At 32.7% G+C, this 17,102-nt stretch overlaps 1 protein-coding gene and 1 long non-coding RNA gene across 2 annotated transcripts; one reads left to right on the top strand and one right to left on the bottom strand.

The window, feature by feature from the left end:
* The first annotated feature begins 1,052 nt into the window (after positions 1-1,052).
* On the top strand, positions 1,053-2,033 carry LOC115722367 (bZIP transcription factor 27). Its single transcript, XM_061106953.1, has 3 exons — positions 1,053-1,365; positions 1,467-1,543; positions 1,656-2,033. The coding sequence occupies exons 1-3, from the start codon at positions 1,053-1,055 to the stop codon at positions 1,734-1,736; spliced, it is 471 nt and encodes a 156-aa protein (XP_060962936.1). The 3' UTR covers positions 1,737-2,033.
* LOC115722376 (uncharacterized) lies at positions 1,063-2,411 on the bottom strand. The gene is made up of 2 exons (XR_009685296.1): positions 2,180-2,411; positions 1,063-1,290 (listed from the first exon to the last, which is right to left on the bottom strand). It is a non-coding gene; the product is annotated as an uncharacterized LOC115722376 (long non-coding RNA).
* Between the last annotated feature and the right edge of the window lie 14,691 nt (positions 2,412-17,102).

Genomic DNA, 17,102 nt, shown 5'->3' with positions numbered 1-17,102 from the left:
AGCACAAACAAAATTACCCTTACAAATTGTAAACAATATAAAGAGATAAAGTGCGACTGAAAAGAAAAGTATATTAATTACCAAAGAAAATCATTATAATTTTAATTTCTTTTCTCCAAATAATAAAAAGCTTTTATCTCTTTTGCATGTACTGCATCGTATCAATGGCCACTCTTAAAGTATACACAAAATTAAATTAAATCACAATTTTTTAACTGATCACTATTATAGATACATGATCATTACTCATAACCAAAGCTTGGCTAATTTGGAGAGAGGAGAAAGAATCTTTAAAGGGTTTTATAAACTAGACAGGTCCATTTACACCAAATGGAAAAACTGTGATGAATTATCGCTCGATCTTTCACAGTCTTTTCTTTGTTGACCAACTGCTCACGTTAAGTTTTAGTTTGAAGGATATTGTAATCATTAAAAACACTGGGTCAGTTTCAATAAGTGAAACTTGTCGTATTTTAAAAGAGAGAGAGAAATTAAGTCAGATTCCCTGCAATTGCATGACAAGGGATATTTAATATCATTTGGTAATGAAAATATAAAAATTAATAAAGAAATAGGGAATCCATTGAATGAGGAAACTCTTCTTTTTGTTTGGATAGAAATAATTGATGCAGAAGTCATTGATACTTTGTTTTCTTTTGACATATAGGACTAAGACTAGAAATCCACATCATCACTCTTCCTTTGTCTGTTATAATGTCTCCTTATTAGTATTACTTTCCTGAGGCGCTTTTGTGGCCAAACTTTTTTTTTATTCAATCAATTTTTGTCTTTTCAACAGAAACCCTCAAATATCAAAAGAATACTATGTTATTAGTCAAACTCATACGGTTGGTTGGTTAGTAGCACTGTTAATCTACATCTTCTCAGTTGTTTAATTTTCCTTTTAAACAAAAGCAATTAACTCCTTATTCCTCATTGTCAATAACTTTTCACACTATAAAAATAAATCACACTCATCATCAAGTTTCTACTTTCCTTATTTCTCTACCCCATCCTTATTTCGTTTTCAACAATTTAACATACAAGAAACCATGGAAGACATCTGGAAAGATATAAACCTTACCTCTCTCCCAGAGAGTAATAATATTACAGTTAATAGTACTCAGCCACAACAGATTATCATAACAGCCGCTACTAACTACGTTCCAAGCATGGCCTTTCCTTTTTGCAATAGCCACAGTAGTACTCCTCCAACTCCTACCACCATGTTCTACAACTCTTCATCATATGGGAATAAAAGCTTACTACCAGCTGATAATGGCTATCTCCCTGCAGATGACAAACATATGAAGCGAATGATCAAAAATCGAGAGTCTGCTTGTCGTTCAAGAGCTAGAAAGGAGGAAAGTATTATTATTATACTGTTGTGTATTTTCATTCTAATAAGATAGCATTATTATTAATTACTTAGTGTTGCTTATTATGTATGTTTTGCTTTGTACAGGCGTATAGGACTAATTTGGAGAATGAAGCTGCTAAATTGAGTGAAGAGAACAGAAAACTCAGAAAGAAACAAGAAGAGGTATAAAGTTTCTTTATAATAACACTCTCTTTTAGGCTTTGTAATGTTCTTGTTAAAAGGGAAATCTTAACTCTTTTTGGTTTATTCTCTTTTTGGGTATAAACTCTTTTAGATTGAGAAAGAGATTGCTGCCGAACAAAAACAACTTTCCAAAAAGCGAACCCTTCACCGAACGTCAACTGCTCCATTTTGAAATATACATATATATATATATATGTATGTATGTATGTATAAATATATCATAATGTCTGTAGTGAGTTGTTACGTTGGTTTTTAGTGTTTAATATATTATATGCTTTTGTAGGGGAGAAGAGAATAGCTTTATGTCGAAACCTGTATTGAGAGGTTTTGAAGAGTGAGACTCTCTAACTACTAATTTCTGTTGTGTTATTTTCTTTCAACCAAATGTATCTTTGTTATTTTGGAACTTGGTTTTGTGGGCTTACGTCTTATGTTTGTGTAAGATGGGATTTAGGTGTTTTTAATTTCTTCCTTATGTGTATATTTTATTTTAGGAAATTTTTATTTATATACGTAAGAAATAAATTAATTATACAAATAACGTTCTCAAAATAATTAACATAAATCTTGTGACACATCAGCAAAGTTATAACGTCAAACAAAACATACACTTACTGCAATTAGAGAAGGAATCCTCAACTAACCTCCACACAAACGCACCACCTTGTTTTCAAATTATTGCTTGACTAACAATTGAATAAATACCTTTAAATATCATCCAATTAATTTGCCAAATCATACAATCCTAAAATAAAAACTAAAAACCTTCATCAGAAAACTCCATTAAAACCGATCAAAAAAACTTCAATCGTGAACCAAAAATTAAAAAGCTTCAACCAAGAAACGAAAAATCAACCAAACAGTCGGTATAGCATTTCAATCAAAAATCTGAAACAAAAAACAACTTTACCTTTCACATTGTGATCGACAATTACTGAATTATCATCATCGTCATCGATGCTTCATCTCTATTGTTTTTCTCATCACTTCAAATAGTAACCGTACAACCAAAAGCTTCAACCATATAATTTTAAAATACATTAATATCCAAACTAATTAGTAAACGAAACAAAAATATTGATTAATATACATTTAAAAATAATACAATTTTATGAATATAACTTTAATAAATTGCCATCAATTTTTTTTTTTTTCGAAACATAATATAATATCTAAGAAAAAAACTTTTTACTTATCTTATGTTGCATAAAGTATATAAATATATAATCTTTTCATGAAAAATAGTGCACAACTACAATCAGTATGTTTAATTAACTATTCACTAATCAAATATATATATAATTATAATTAGATATTTTTATTTATAAAAAGTATACATTTATCGATAATTGTGAAGATTAAAGATGATAATGAATGCAAATATTTCTGGACAAATAGAAAAAGAAAATGATGATCAGATCAAATATGTCTATACTAGCATATATAAACTTATTAGTGTATTTTAGCATATTGAAATAAATTTTCATTCTTTGTTTACAAGTAACATTTTTGTATAGCCTATCATCGTATATGCTAATAAATCTACTATTTTAATTTGGTATATTGAAATAAATTTTTATTTTTCTTTTCCTTTATTAAAACAACAATTCAATATTTTATTTTATATAACATACTATTATATATGTTAATAAACTTACTAGTTTCTGTTTGTTGGAATAACATTTTATTTTTTTTCAATATAGAGTAAACTATAATCAAACATAATAATATACGTCAATAAACCTATTAGTCTATTTTTTATATATTAGAACAACAATATTCATTTTTTGTTTCAAACACAATGTGCGCCTATAAAATAACAAAATAGTTAGTTTATTTTTTTTCGGTCAAGACATCAAATCTAGTTGTATACAAAGTACATGACTGTAATATATCTTACATAGTAAACCTGGATAACAATATATGCACTTGTCAAAAATTTGAATATGATGAAATGTCTTGCTCATAAGTTTATTTGGTATATATATCTATACTCGTATATGGCAAATAAACTTATTAGTTTATTTTGGCATATTAAAATAGATTTTTATTTTTTTAGTTTACATAGTAGCCTTTTTGTATAGTCTATCATCGTATATGCTAATAAATCTATTAGTTTATTTTGGCATATATTAAAATAAATTTTTATTTTTCTTTTCGTATAATGGAACTACAATTCATTTCATTTTATATAGTCTACCATTATATATGTCAATAAACCTACTAGTTTTTGTTGTCATTGGAACAACATTTTATTTTTTTCAATACAGAGTAAACTATGAAATCAAACATAGCGATATACACCAATAAACCTATTAGTCTATTTTTCGTATATTATATTGGAACAATAATTTATTTTTATTTCAAATACAATGCGTGCCTGTAAAATAACAAACTAATTAATCTATTTTTTTAAATCGAGACATCAAATCTAGTTGTATACAAAGTACATGACTGTAACACATCTTACTAGTAAACTTGGATAACGTGTCTTATTGTAACATGTCTTATTAAAAAATACATTAATTCTAAAATAATATGCTCTTAAACAAAATTAATCCCAAATTCCTTTATTATTTTTGTGGGTTTTCAAAAGTAACCTTTTGGTTACTTATTACTTATGATGCCAGTAAGAAATTAATTAGCTACTTTTTTTTACGTAAAAAAAAATATTTTTAAATTATATAATTTAATATACAATTTGGTTACCTCTAAAACCTTATTTGTAAACATCTTAATAATTAGCTAATTCTAAGTTAAATTGTGATCTTATTATTTAAAATATAGTTGGGTAATCTTAATGTTTATTTTTGAAACTAATGAGTTCTTATATAATATAATAAGCTACTATTTTTGTTTACCAATTATTTTATATACCTTTTTGTGACTTTGAAACTTATGTGTTTGTTTTTAGATTATATTAAAATAATTTATTATTTTAAATACTTTTATGTTACTTATTTTTTATTTTACTTTTGTAAAAAATATTTATGTTACTTTCAATCTATTTAATAAAATAATAAGTTACAATAATTTTTTTTTAAAAAAAAAACACAAATTAGTTTTGATATAGTATAACAAATAAGGATAGATATGAAATAATTTTATTTAGTATACTTCATAATAATATTTAAATTAATTATAATTTGGATAATATACCAATTAGTTACTTTTCATAAAAGGATTCATTTTAAATAAAAATATCTCATGTAGATAAACGTTAAATTTTAAATTAGTTATTTTAAACTATATCATCATCTTTGCTTTAAATTATGTTCATTTGTGTTATATTACAGTATCTTATTATTTAAAAAATAAGAGAGAAAGAATTTTTTTTTTTGAAGTTGAAGAGAAGAGAGAAAGAAATATTTATTTTATTTTATTCTTTTTATGTATAGTTATTTAATTTTTTTAATTTTGCAAGTCTGTCTCTTAAATAAAAAACAAAAGAGAAAATGACTGTTAGTTTAGTTATAAAATGAAAACAGTATAATAATTTAAAAAAAGTTAGAAAGGAATGTTAAAATTAATATTTAGATAGATTGAGTTATTATTGATAATAAAAGACAAAAAAGGTATGTACATGTAAATTATCCTAAAGCAAAAGCAAATTAATTAAATTAAAAACGGTACAAATAAAACAATAATATTGATAATTTTAAAAACCACGTTATTTATGAAAATTAGATACAATATATGGCTCTATATGTAAATTTTCCTTTTATTTTTAAAGGTTAGCTCCTTCTCAAATTAAAACATTTAATCTCCCTTATATGTATTTTAGTTAATTATATCATATATTTATAATTAAATGTTGTAATTTTAACAAACTATTAGCTTTCGTTCAATAATTAAGGTTAAGTTCAAATGCCAACTTAAACATATTTTTTTAGAAAGATAGTCTTAATATTTGAACTCTTACTTGTATTTAGTGCCTTAACTATTAAAACTAACAATTTTATTGTTAATTTTTTACTTTGAATTATATTTAATAGTCTAAAAAAATTAAGCTTCTATCAATTTTTAATATATTATATTATGTAAAAAATTTAAATTAAATTGCGTCCCTCCTAATTTACGAAAAAAAACGTCCGCCCTCCTCATATAATTACTATGTAGTATAATTATTAGAATAGTAAATACTACAACCTAGTAATTATGTTACTTCGTTGGAAATAATTACTAGCTAGAGTAGTAATTATACAATATTAGAGGAATATTAGAATTAGTCCCACATTACTAATATATGGAAATAAATTATCATAAATAAATAAATGGGCTACTTCTGTCATTCACTACAAAATATCTTACTTTTAGTCACAACAAAACTTGTGACTAAAAGTAAAAAAGTTGTGACTAATTATAAATTATTATTTCTATGTTGTGACTAAAAGGTCCGTGACTAAAGGTATTAGTTACAAAAATTACAATTTGTTGTGACTAAATATATTTTTAGTCATAATACTTGTTATTACTAAAACTAAATTAGTGACAATTAACTTGTGTCTAAATGCTATGTTTTAGTCACAAATAATTTTTTGTTGTGACTAAAAGTCACATTTAGTCACAAAAAATTTATGTTGTGACTAAAAAGTTGTCACTAAAAGCAGAAGTTTTTTGTAATGATTATCAATTAATTTTGAGATGAAATCTCGTGCATCTTAAACCACACACTTTTTAAATTTTAACAACTAATTAAACTTTATTTTAAATTATAATGCGTGTTTAGATGTTAAGTGGTACTTGTATATCAAGTCTCATTTTTATGTTTGGCAAATGAGTTAATAATTACATAGTTTAATTAAAGTAATTATTTAAAAAATGGTACACTACAACAAAAATTATCATCAGGAGCAACTTTTTTCGTTCCAGAAAACCTCTTACATGGTTATTACGTACAATTCTCATCCAATTCTCACGAGGGCCATGCGAATTGGAGAGTGTAATTGAAATCTCTCAACCACTTCTAGCTAATTACATGGTTACAATGTCATTGCCTAGTTGAACAAACACGTCAAGTCTAATTACTCAGAATTACACTCAATTCCAATACATAGTGGCTTTCCAAACGCGAATACAAAGTTACATGTTGTTATCCATATTTCTACACAAGGTGACATAACATCCACTTGGGTGACACATGTCAGAATTCATCACCTGGATAGAAAATTCTACTCTTAATGAGTCGTACAGGGAGATTTGATACTTGACGTCATAAACAGAAGTTGGAATATCCGAGTAGAGCATGCGAAGACACCCGATCAGCTTCCATCATGCAGGTGGCAAGCATACACCCATCATGAAATGCGAGTTAGAATATTTTAGAGATATATCCTATATATCCTCAAGCTTGCAAGTAACGGTAATATTCCTAAAATCATGGGATAGTTTCATGGTAATTGAGAAGAAAAAAAACCTACCTTGTTTCTAATTTTGATTATTGTAATTATAGGAAGTAAATAGATTTCCCATTTTATTCTTTATTGATTTTGGGAAACTAATTTTATGTAATTAATCCCTATAATAGTGGACTAGTCTCAATATTCAAGGATACAAATTTCATTCAGAGAAAGCTCACGAGATAAATCTAAATTTAAGAGTTTCGAGAGATCAAGATTTTCTTGTTCATCTACTCACAAGTCAATACAACTAAAGGGGAGTAGGCTATTACCACCATCAAGGGATCGAACCTCTATAATTCTGGTATATTCTTTACTTTATATTATTCATACTTATTATTTCAATTATTCTTAAATCAATTTAATTTGACTCACTGTCATTGGCTAAAAGAGATATTAATATTTTAGTACTTTTATTGAGAGCAAAGAAACTCAAGTCTTTGTCGTAGGTCTTTTTTAAGAAACAAGATGGCTGTACAAACACGGATAGAAAATTAGACTAAAACAACGAATCCAATGGCTACAGATCTAAATATGTAGACACCTGCAAACCCCAAAGATCCAGCCAGGACGGACCCCGCTCTGACTAATCCTCAGCCACCAACAGGCCCACAAAGAGTAGGTCAAGGAGTGACTACCCCTTTAGTTGGGTTCACTCCGGGCATGCAAGAAACTGAAACCACTACTACTCGAACCAAGAAAATTGCCCCCGATACTAGAATCCCATCTACTACAAATTCTCAATGACTAATCGGTGATGACATCGAACTACAAAACTTGTGAGATGCACTAGGGCAAATACAAGGCCACAATAACACTCTTCATTATGATCAACAAGATACTAGATAGCTCTAAATTTTACTTTTGTAGAACAAAGACACCAATTCGAAAAATGGAGGGATCGAGAGATAGGAATCATGAAAGCCCAACAAGAAGTGATTGACAATCATTCTAGGAAAGCCGCTGTACTGGTCAGGAGAGCCTACCAAGTCACCGACCAACAGCCAGTAGCAGATACTTACATTCCACCTAGGCCACAACACATGCCATAAAAATATCCAGCTGAACACACTCAACAAAGCCAAGTTTTGCCAACCTGTTACTTAGGAGGGAATGATCAGCCTAACATCTGTTCTCAGACGAAAATACTGGGCCAACCCTTTGCTCACAATAGCCAGGCACGAAGGCCTCCTGGTGAATCAGTCTTTGACTGATTGGGCACCGTTCACGATCTCAGGAATGATCTGAATCACAGAAGAGGATTAGACGGACAGGACATTCCTCCTATCGTTCAGCTAAATAATACAGATTACTAGGTGCCCAACCAAGTTCTAAGCGATCCTCATGTGACACAGGTCGGTCAATATGCAAGTCAAGTTGATCTATTGATGCAAGCACAAATAGATCAACTTAAGAGCCTCGTTCAACGCCTGACCGGACCAAAACTCATAAATCTAGAACTTGACCGGACCAAAGGTTCACCATTCTCATGAAAAAGTCAATGCTCTCGACCTACTTCCCATTTTCAAAATGCCAACATGAAAAATGTACACGGGTAAAGAAGATCATTTGTCTCACATAAAATATTTTGAAAATGCAAATAGACTTGGAAGCAATGAGAGGCGATGTACTGTGCAGAATCTTTCCAGAAACCTTGGCAAAGGCCGCCCAGCAGTGGTACTTCAAGTTCTCTATGAAAGTATAATTCGTGGAATTCTTTCATTTCAAAGTTTCACGCAAAATTCTCCTCTTCTTGGCAGCTCCCATCTCACTTAGAAGACCTAGTCGAAGTGCAACAAATACCAGGGGAACCCTTGAGAGCTTACATCAGCAGATTTATGGTTGGAGATACAAAAGTGAAAGGATTAATCAAAGAAGGTTGGTTGGCCGCAATCCTAAGAGGTATTGAGCCTCTAGGAGAATTGTGGAAAGATATAAAAAGACTTAGTGTAGGGTCAATGGCAAAGTTCTTGAATCGAGCAGGCGGATTTATAAAGCTTGAAGAAAAAGTTTGGCGTGTGGACAGAGTTAGATAGAAAAAGAATCAACAACACACCAGTGCCTTCATCCAGCAAGACTAGAATTCACAAAAATCAAGTAGCTCCAGCCAAGGTGGTAAAAGGTCAAATAATGGCAACCGACAAGGTAATAGAAAGAAAAACAGATTCAGTAGAAACTCCAAACAGCACCCTCGGGAGAATGCCTTTAAATTCACTACTTTTACCATCCTAACAGAGGATATAAAAATAATCTTTACAATGATCCAGTCCATAATGCCATACAAAAAATATCCTCCCATGAAGAAAAACATGAGCAAGAGGGACACCACCAAGTTTTATCGCTTTCATGCAAACTACGATCATGATACTAACGAGTGTAATATTTGAAGTGGGAAATAGAGTTCCTTATTAGTAAAAATAACCCGCACTTGTAGAAATATGTCAAGACCGACTAGGAACAAAAGGTCGCCCAACCAGATAACACACAAAATCAGTTGATGCCTCCACCAGTAGACGGGCATCTTCAAGTTATCATTAGAGGCCTCCACATTGTTAGAGACTCGAGCAAAGCTAGAGAAAAATATGCCCAAACCTTATAGTATGAATAGGAAGATGTTGTTTTGGCCATAGGAGAAAGAAAGCCTAAGCAACCTCACATTGGAGAACCAGTCATATCCTTCAGTGAAGAAGATTCTGACCATGTTATCTATCCGCACAACGAATCTTTGGTTGTTGATGTTCAGATTACAAACAAAATAGTAGCTTGGACCATGGTTGAAAGTGGCCAGACAAAACCACTGCAACCAGATGTGAAATACCGAACAATCTACAAACAACAATTAAAATATAATCACAAAAAATCTACAAACTCAAAATACAATATTAATCTGATATTTTAAACATAAATAAACAATCTCTGATAACACAAACACAATCCAAACTTATGAAAAAATCAAATCTCAAGTTCCTCTGACCACCGTCGTCCACCTCTGCTGCCACCACCTACGCGAAAAAAAATAAAAGGAGAAGATGAGAGCAAGCTCGAGACGGATATAGAAGAAGTGTACCATTGTGTGAGAGATCTCTTTAAAATCTGAGTTCAATGTGGGTCTGAGGAGACGGTGGCGGCAGTGTGGGTCTTCGACAAGAGTGGGGAAGCGAGGTGGTGGCACTGTAGTCATGGAGAGAGGAGGCGGAGCGAGAGGAGGCGGTTTGTGGTCGGCCTTTGGGTCTTGCTGAAAGAGGAGGTAGCAATGGTCGTGGGTAGCTCGTCGTTCAAACGAGAGAGCAAAGAGACGAGGAAGACAAGGTGGGTGCGTTGTTCGAATGTGTGTGTGTGTGTGTGAGAGAGAGAGAGAGAGAGAGAGAGAGAGAGAGAGAGAGAGAGAGAGAGAGAGAGAGAGAGAGAGAGAGAGAGAGAGAGAGAGAGAGAGAGAGAGAGAGAGAGAGAGAGAGAGAGAGAGATTTGAGATTGTATATATGAAACGGGATATGAAATTGGGGCTTTTATATTTACATGAGAATCCCTGACAGTTTAAAATAGTGCATATACTATAGGCGATGGTTTTTAAATTTTGATCTCGTGATTGTTATAAAACTATTCAGAATAGTAAACATATGTTTAAAATTATCGGGAATACTCCACTATTGCTGACGTTTTTAAAGAGTTACTTACTTTTATTAGCGACGATCCTTAAAAAAATTAATTTTGAGACTGACAGAAATAGTGCTTTTTGTAGTAGTGACTGTAAAATTGCTTATTCAATTTTATGTTATCTCCTTATTGAGATTATTTCAAACAATACTACCAATCAACTTTTGTTTACCACTTTGCTTTTGAGATTCAAAATTACTTTTCTAATTTTGTAATCTTTTTTTATATTTTTTTAATCCAGCATGATCCACTTATTTGAGTTTAAAATTGCACCTCCAATTTTATAGTTAATCTTACAATTTTAGATTTACTTTAATCACTATATTCTTACTATAAAAAGATAAATCTCATAAAGTTTAACTCTCATATTTCACCATTTTTATCTCTTAAAATAAGATAATTATCACTAAAGTATAACTTTATTTTCAAGTAATTCATTTTCGCAAAATAAATTGCTACTCACATATAGCAATAATAAAAAGATATAACTTTTATTTTATAATTATTATAATATCTACAACATATATACATATAATAAATATCATATATTAATACACAAAATTAATATATAACTCTCATAAAATTATAACATTCAATTTTATGTTAATTATATGTATGTTAATATACTATTGTATATGACATACACAAACTAATTATTAATTTCACAAAATGAATATATATTACATATTTTATATGTATATATAATATATAATCATATTAATCTACATATACACAATATATATCATATGCACACAATATATATTATATATGCATGTTATATAAAAAATTACTCAAAACTAAAAAAACTCAAAATTCCCAACAGTTTTAAACCGTTGGATAAAGAATTCTTGACGCTCTATAAAACCGTCGCGAATACTTGGTAGAATAGGCGACGGTGGAAAAGTATTGGTACAAAAGAATTTCAAACGGTTTAAAATCGCCGGCTATAGTCTTTAAACTGTGACCTGTACTATAGATGACGATTTTAAATCCTGGCCTATAGGATAGCCAACGATTTTAAACCGTCGCTATAGTGGATTGTCCCCCAAAAAATTATCGTCTTCATCTTCCTCGAAACCAGCTCTCGCATATATCGCAGCCACTCCAGAACCTTTACAAGCTTCATCCTCCTCCACTGTCGTTGTGCTCGTCTTCATCCTCCTCGAAATTTTCTTTTACAAGTTTCGGATTGCTTTTCACTTGATGATCCTTGAAACTTTCTTCGATTTGCAAGCTTTGTATTTTATTTTGAACACACACAGATCAAGATCAACAAACTAAATCATGGCTAATAGAAATTTAAACAACAAATACGAAAATATTTTGCTTACCTTTGCCTGCCACGAGAGAGCAGTGGAGAGGGACATAACGAGAGAGAGTGGAGGACAGGGACGACGCGACTCGTGGTTGCGGAGGAGAGAGAGCCGGGAAATAAAATGAAATTTATAAATGACTTTAAAAAAATGAGATAAGATTTTTGTGGGGGTTTATATCTTAAGAGGATGGAAATAAAATTTCAGATGGAAAAAATAAAAATTTGAAATTTAAGATGCGAGAAATAAAATTTCAGATCTATAACGTGTACAATTGAAGCACAAGAATTGCCAACGGTTAAAAACTGTCGGCTATACTATAGGCGACGGTTTGAAACTGTCGACTTTATTATAAGCGATGGTTTAAAATCGTTGTCAATAGTATAGCCAACGGTTTTAAACCATCAACAATTCCCTATTACAAATACATAAAATTTCTTAAGGTATGTTTAAAAACCGTCGCCTATACCTCCTGACAGTTTAAAACTGTCGGGAATGCCTTATTTTTTCCGACGATTTTAAACACTCGCTTAATTTTTTTAGAGACAGTTTCCCAAAAAAAGTGTTTAGAACCGTCGTGAACACCCCTTTTTGTAGTAGTAACTATTTCTAATCTCACAAATATATATACATGTTAAAAGTCATTATCAAATCTAGAATATGTTAAAATATTTTAAAATGTTCTAAGAAATTTGTAAGAGAAACCAAGAACACTCTAGAAAGTTTTAGAGAAAACTTAGAATCACTAGAACTAAGATTAGATAGTTCTAGAGTTGTTTAGAAAATAGTAAGAAGTAATTAAATAGTTAGTAAATTAGAAAAATCTAAAAATATTTAGATACATCATTTATAGCCTATAAATAGAAGTGAGGTATGTGCTTAAGAAGCAAGTTTGAGTAAGAGAGTTCAAGTGTGAGAAAAAGAGTCTAAAGTGTGTGAGTTCTTAGTAAGTGTCTAAAGACAAAGTGTCCCAAAAGTGTGAGTTATATACAAGTGTGTAGTAAATGTGTCTAGTGATAAAATAAAAGAGTGCGAGTGTTTGGTGTATTGTGGTCTAGTAAAAAGTATTCAAGTTTTGGTGTAATTATTTTTACAATAATAAAGTAATTACGTTTTCACGTGTTGTAGTGTCCAACAAGTGGTATCAGAGCCGGATCAAGTTCGTTCCGAAAAGAGTCATTTGTTAAGTTTCTTAGAGTGATCGTGTGTGGTTTAGTACTACAGACTTTGCACGATGGGTGACCTTTAAGTGGTCGACGGAATTAAGAAACTTAACAACCAAAATTACAACATGTGCTCGATGCACATGGAGGCATATCTCCAAGGCCAAGACTTGTGGGAGATCTTTGGTGGCAATGAAGTCACACAACCGGAGGATGCATCCGCTATAAAGAAATAGAAGATTAAAGTGGGCAAAGTCATGTTTGCGATTCGGACCACAGTCGAAGATGAGATGTTGGAGCACATCAGGTCGGCAAAGACACCGAAGGAAGCATGGGATACTTTTGCATCACTGTTCACCAAGAAGAATGATACAAGATTACAGCTTCTGGAGAACGGGCTTCTCTCAATTAGGCAACGCGACATGACGATCAACCAATACTTCACCAAGGTAAAATCTCTTTGTCGCAAAATCTCTGTATTAGACTCTGGTGCTGGCATGTCAGATGCTAGAATTAGAAGAATTATTATTCATGGATTAAGGCCAGAATTTAGAACTTTTATTACTGCAATACAAAGTTGGCCAAGCCAACCTTCTCTTGTTAAGTTAGAAAACTTGCTAGCTGACCAAGAAGTGTTAGTTAAGCAAACGTATGGAGTCTCATTAAAGAGTGACGAAGAAGTACTCTTTAGTAGAGATAAGAAATGATGATCCCGACCAAATACTAGTAGAAATACTAGAAAACATGATGACAAGGATAGTCATCATGGGAGCTCCCAAACAGGGGGAGCTTAGAATAAGACAAACGGGGTGGTCAATCAAAGAATAACAATAAATTTGATAGAAAATGCTACAACTGTGACAAGTATGGCCACATGGCTAAAAGTTGGAAAATTGTAGAAGGCAATGCAGCCACATCAAATACAGAAATAATAAGCGATGAAGAATGGGACGCAGAAGCATCATTCGTGGTGGAGGAAGAAGAATTAGCTTTGACAACTTCTGTTCCAGGAAAGATCGACGACAATAATGACTGGATAGTCGACTCTGGCTGCTCAAATCATATGACAGGAGATGAAGAGAAGCTGCAAGACATGACAGAATATAAAGGTGTTCGCGTAGTGGTGACAGCCAATAACTCAAGATTACCGATCGCGCACATCGGTAAAACAACAATCATGTCGAGATTCAGCCCAAAAAAAGTTTCACTCTACGATGTCTACCATGTACCTGGGATGAAGAAAAACTTACTATCAGTGGCGCAACTTAAGGTGATAGGCCACCATGTCATATTCAACCCTCAAGATGTCAAGATCTACCAAGTTCTTGAAATCTCTAGAACACCGATGATGAAAGGACAATGCTTAGAGTTTGTCTATGTAATGTCAACAGAGTCCGCTTATGTAGAAAATACTCGAAAGAATGAAACAACAAATTTGTGGCATGCAAGGCTAGGACATGTCAGTTATCATAAACTCAAGGTGATGATGAAGAAATCTATGCTGAAGGGTCTTCCTCAACTCGAGGTCAGAACAAAGATTGTATGTGTTGGCTGCCAATACGGTAAGGCACATCAATTACCGTATGAAGAGTCAAAGTTCAAAGACAAAGCACCATTGGAGTTGGTCCATTCTGACGTGTTTGGGCAAGTCAAACAACCATTAATCAACGACATGTAGTACATGGTTACATTCATCGACGACTTCTCAAGGTACGTATGGGTTTTTTTTTATGAAAGAAAAATCTAAAACTTTTTCAAAATTTAAAGAGTTTAAAGAAATAGTAGAAGGAGAAGTCGGCAAGAAAATTCAATGCCTCCGAACAGACAACGGTGGCAAATATACCTTAGATGAATTTTCTGAGTATCTTCGAGAATGCCACATACGCCATCAATTCACATGTGCAAATACGCCACAATAGAATGGAGTAGCCGAGAGGAAGAATTGCCATCTTGCAGAAACATGTCGAAGCATGCTACATGCGAAGAATGTTCTAGGGAGATTTTGGGCTGAAGGTATGAAGACAACTGCTCATGTAATTAATAGGCTTCCCCAAGCTAAGTTAGGGTTCGTTTCACCCTTTAAAAAATTGTGGGGTTGTAAACCTGCAGTAAGTCACTTTGGAGTATTTGGTTGTGTGTGCTACGTATTCGTGCCAAGCCACCTACGTAGCAAATTTGACAAGAAAGCTATACGATGTATCTTTGTCGGATACGACAACCAACGGAAAGGGTGGAGATGTTGCGACCCTACTACTGGAAAGTGTTATACATCAAGGAATGTGGTCTTCGATGAGGCATCATCATGGTGGTCATCGCAAAAGGAAGCATTACCAGATTCTAAAGAAATGGAAGACGAACTGTAGAAGAAAATGAGGGAGCAAATTGTTGAGTTACCTCCAACTCAAGATACAGATGAAGAAGAAAACAGCGAGGATGAGGCACCTCAGAATCCATGGTAAACATGGGTGCATCAAAGAGAAGGACATGCTGATAGCTAACCAGAACTTCAGAGATCAACAAGAATGCAAAAGCCAAATCCAAAATATGTTAATGCTGTTGTAGCTGAAGAAGAAAAGTTTAGAGAATGTCATATGAAGAGGCATACCATAACTCCAAGTGGCTAGGAGCTATGAAAGAAGAAATAAGTGCACTAGCAAAGAATCAGACTTGGAAGTTGGTGCCAAAGTCGAAGGAAGTGAAACCCATTTCGTGCAAATGGGTTTATAAGGTAAAAACACGTCCTGATGGTTCAATTGAGAGATACAAGGCTCGGTTAGTTGCTCGAGGATTCTCTCAAAAATATGGGCTAGATTATGCGAGACATTTAGCCCAGTCGCTAAAATTACAACAGTGTGGGTTCTGTTAGCACTTGCAGCTAGTAAAGACTGGAGGCTATGGCAGATGGATGTGAAGAATGCCTTTCTACATGGAGAACTGGATAGAGAGATATACATGGTGCAACCAAGAGGGTTTGAGGATAGAACACATCTTGACTATGTTTGCAAACTAAAAAAGGCACTGTATGGATTAAAGCAAGCTCCACGAGCATGGTATGGAAAGATTGCTGAGTTTTTAGTAGAAAACAAATATTTCATGGCACATGTAGATTCAAGCTTATTCATCAAAGTAAAGGAAGCAAAGATCGCAATTGTTCTGGTATATGTCGATGATCTCATTATCACTGGAAATGATGACGCAAAAATTTGTCAAACAAAGGAGAACCTATTAGTGCGCTTTCAAATGAAGGAGCTGGGAGAATTGAAACATTCCCTCAGATTAGAAGCTGACCGAATTAAGGAAGGTTTATTTCTCTATCAGCAAAAGTATGCTAAAGACTTGCTGCAAAGATTTGGAATGCTCAAGTGCAAGCTTATCTCAACACCTATGGAAGCTAATGCTAAGCTATGTGCTCATGCTAGAAAGGACTTGCAAGATGGAGCAATGTATCAGCAGCTGGTGGGGAGTCTAATCTACCTTACATTAAGTCGACCAGACATTTCTTATGTAGTTGGAGTAGTAACTCGATATATGCAGCAACCAAAGAAGCCACATTTGGAAGTAGTACGAAGAATACTGAGGTATGTCAAAGATACCATTAATTATGGTCTATTTTATAAGAAAGATGATGAGGTTAAGATCATTGGCTACTGCGATGCTGATTATGCTGGAGATCACAATACCGAACGATCAACTGCTGGGTATGTATTCAAACTTGGATCTGGAGCAGTGTCTTGGTGTAGCAAAAGGCAACCAACAGTGTCTTTGTCAACCACAGAAGTAGAGTATAGAGCGGCAGCAATGGTGGCTCAAGAAAGTACGTGGTTGATGCAACTAATGAAGGATTTACACAAATTCACAGATTCTGCAGTGCCACTTTATTGTGGTAATCAGTCTGTTATTCGTCTAGCAGAGAATCCAATATTTCATGCTCGAACAAAGCATGTGAAGGTGCATTACCATTTTCTCAAAGAGAAAGTACTTCAAGAAAAAATGAAGATGCGACAAATCA

Source organism: Cannabis sativa, chromosome X (genome assembly GCF_029168945.1).
Source record: "Cannabis sativa cultivar Pink pepper isolate KNU-18-1 chromosome X, ASM2916894v1, whole genome shotgun sequence".
NCBI classification, from domain to species: domain Eukaryota; kingdom Viridiplantae; phylum Streptophyta; class Magnoliopsida; order Rosales; family Cannabaceae; genus Cannabis; species Cannabis sativa.
This window is presented reverse-complemented; position numbering and strand designations above follow the sequence as displayed.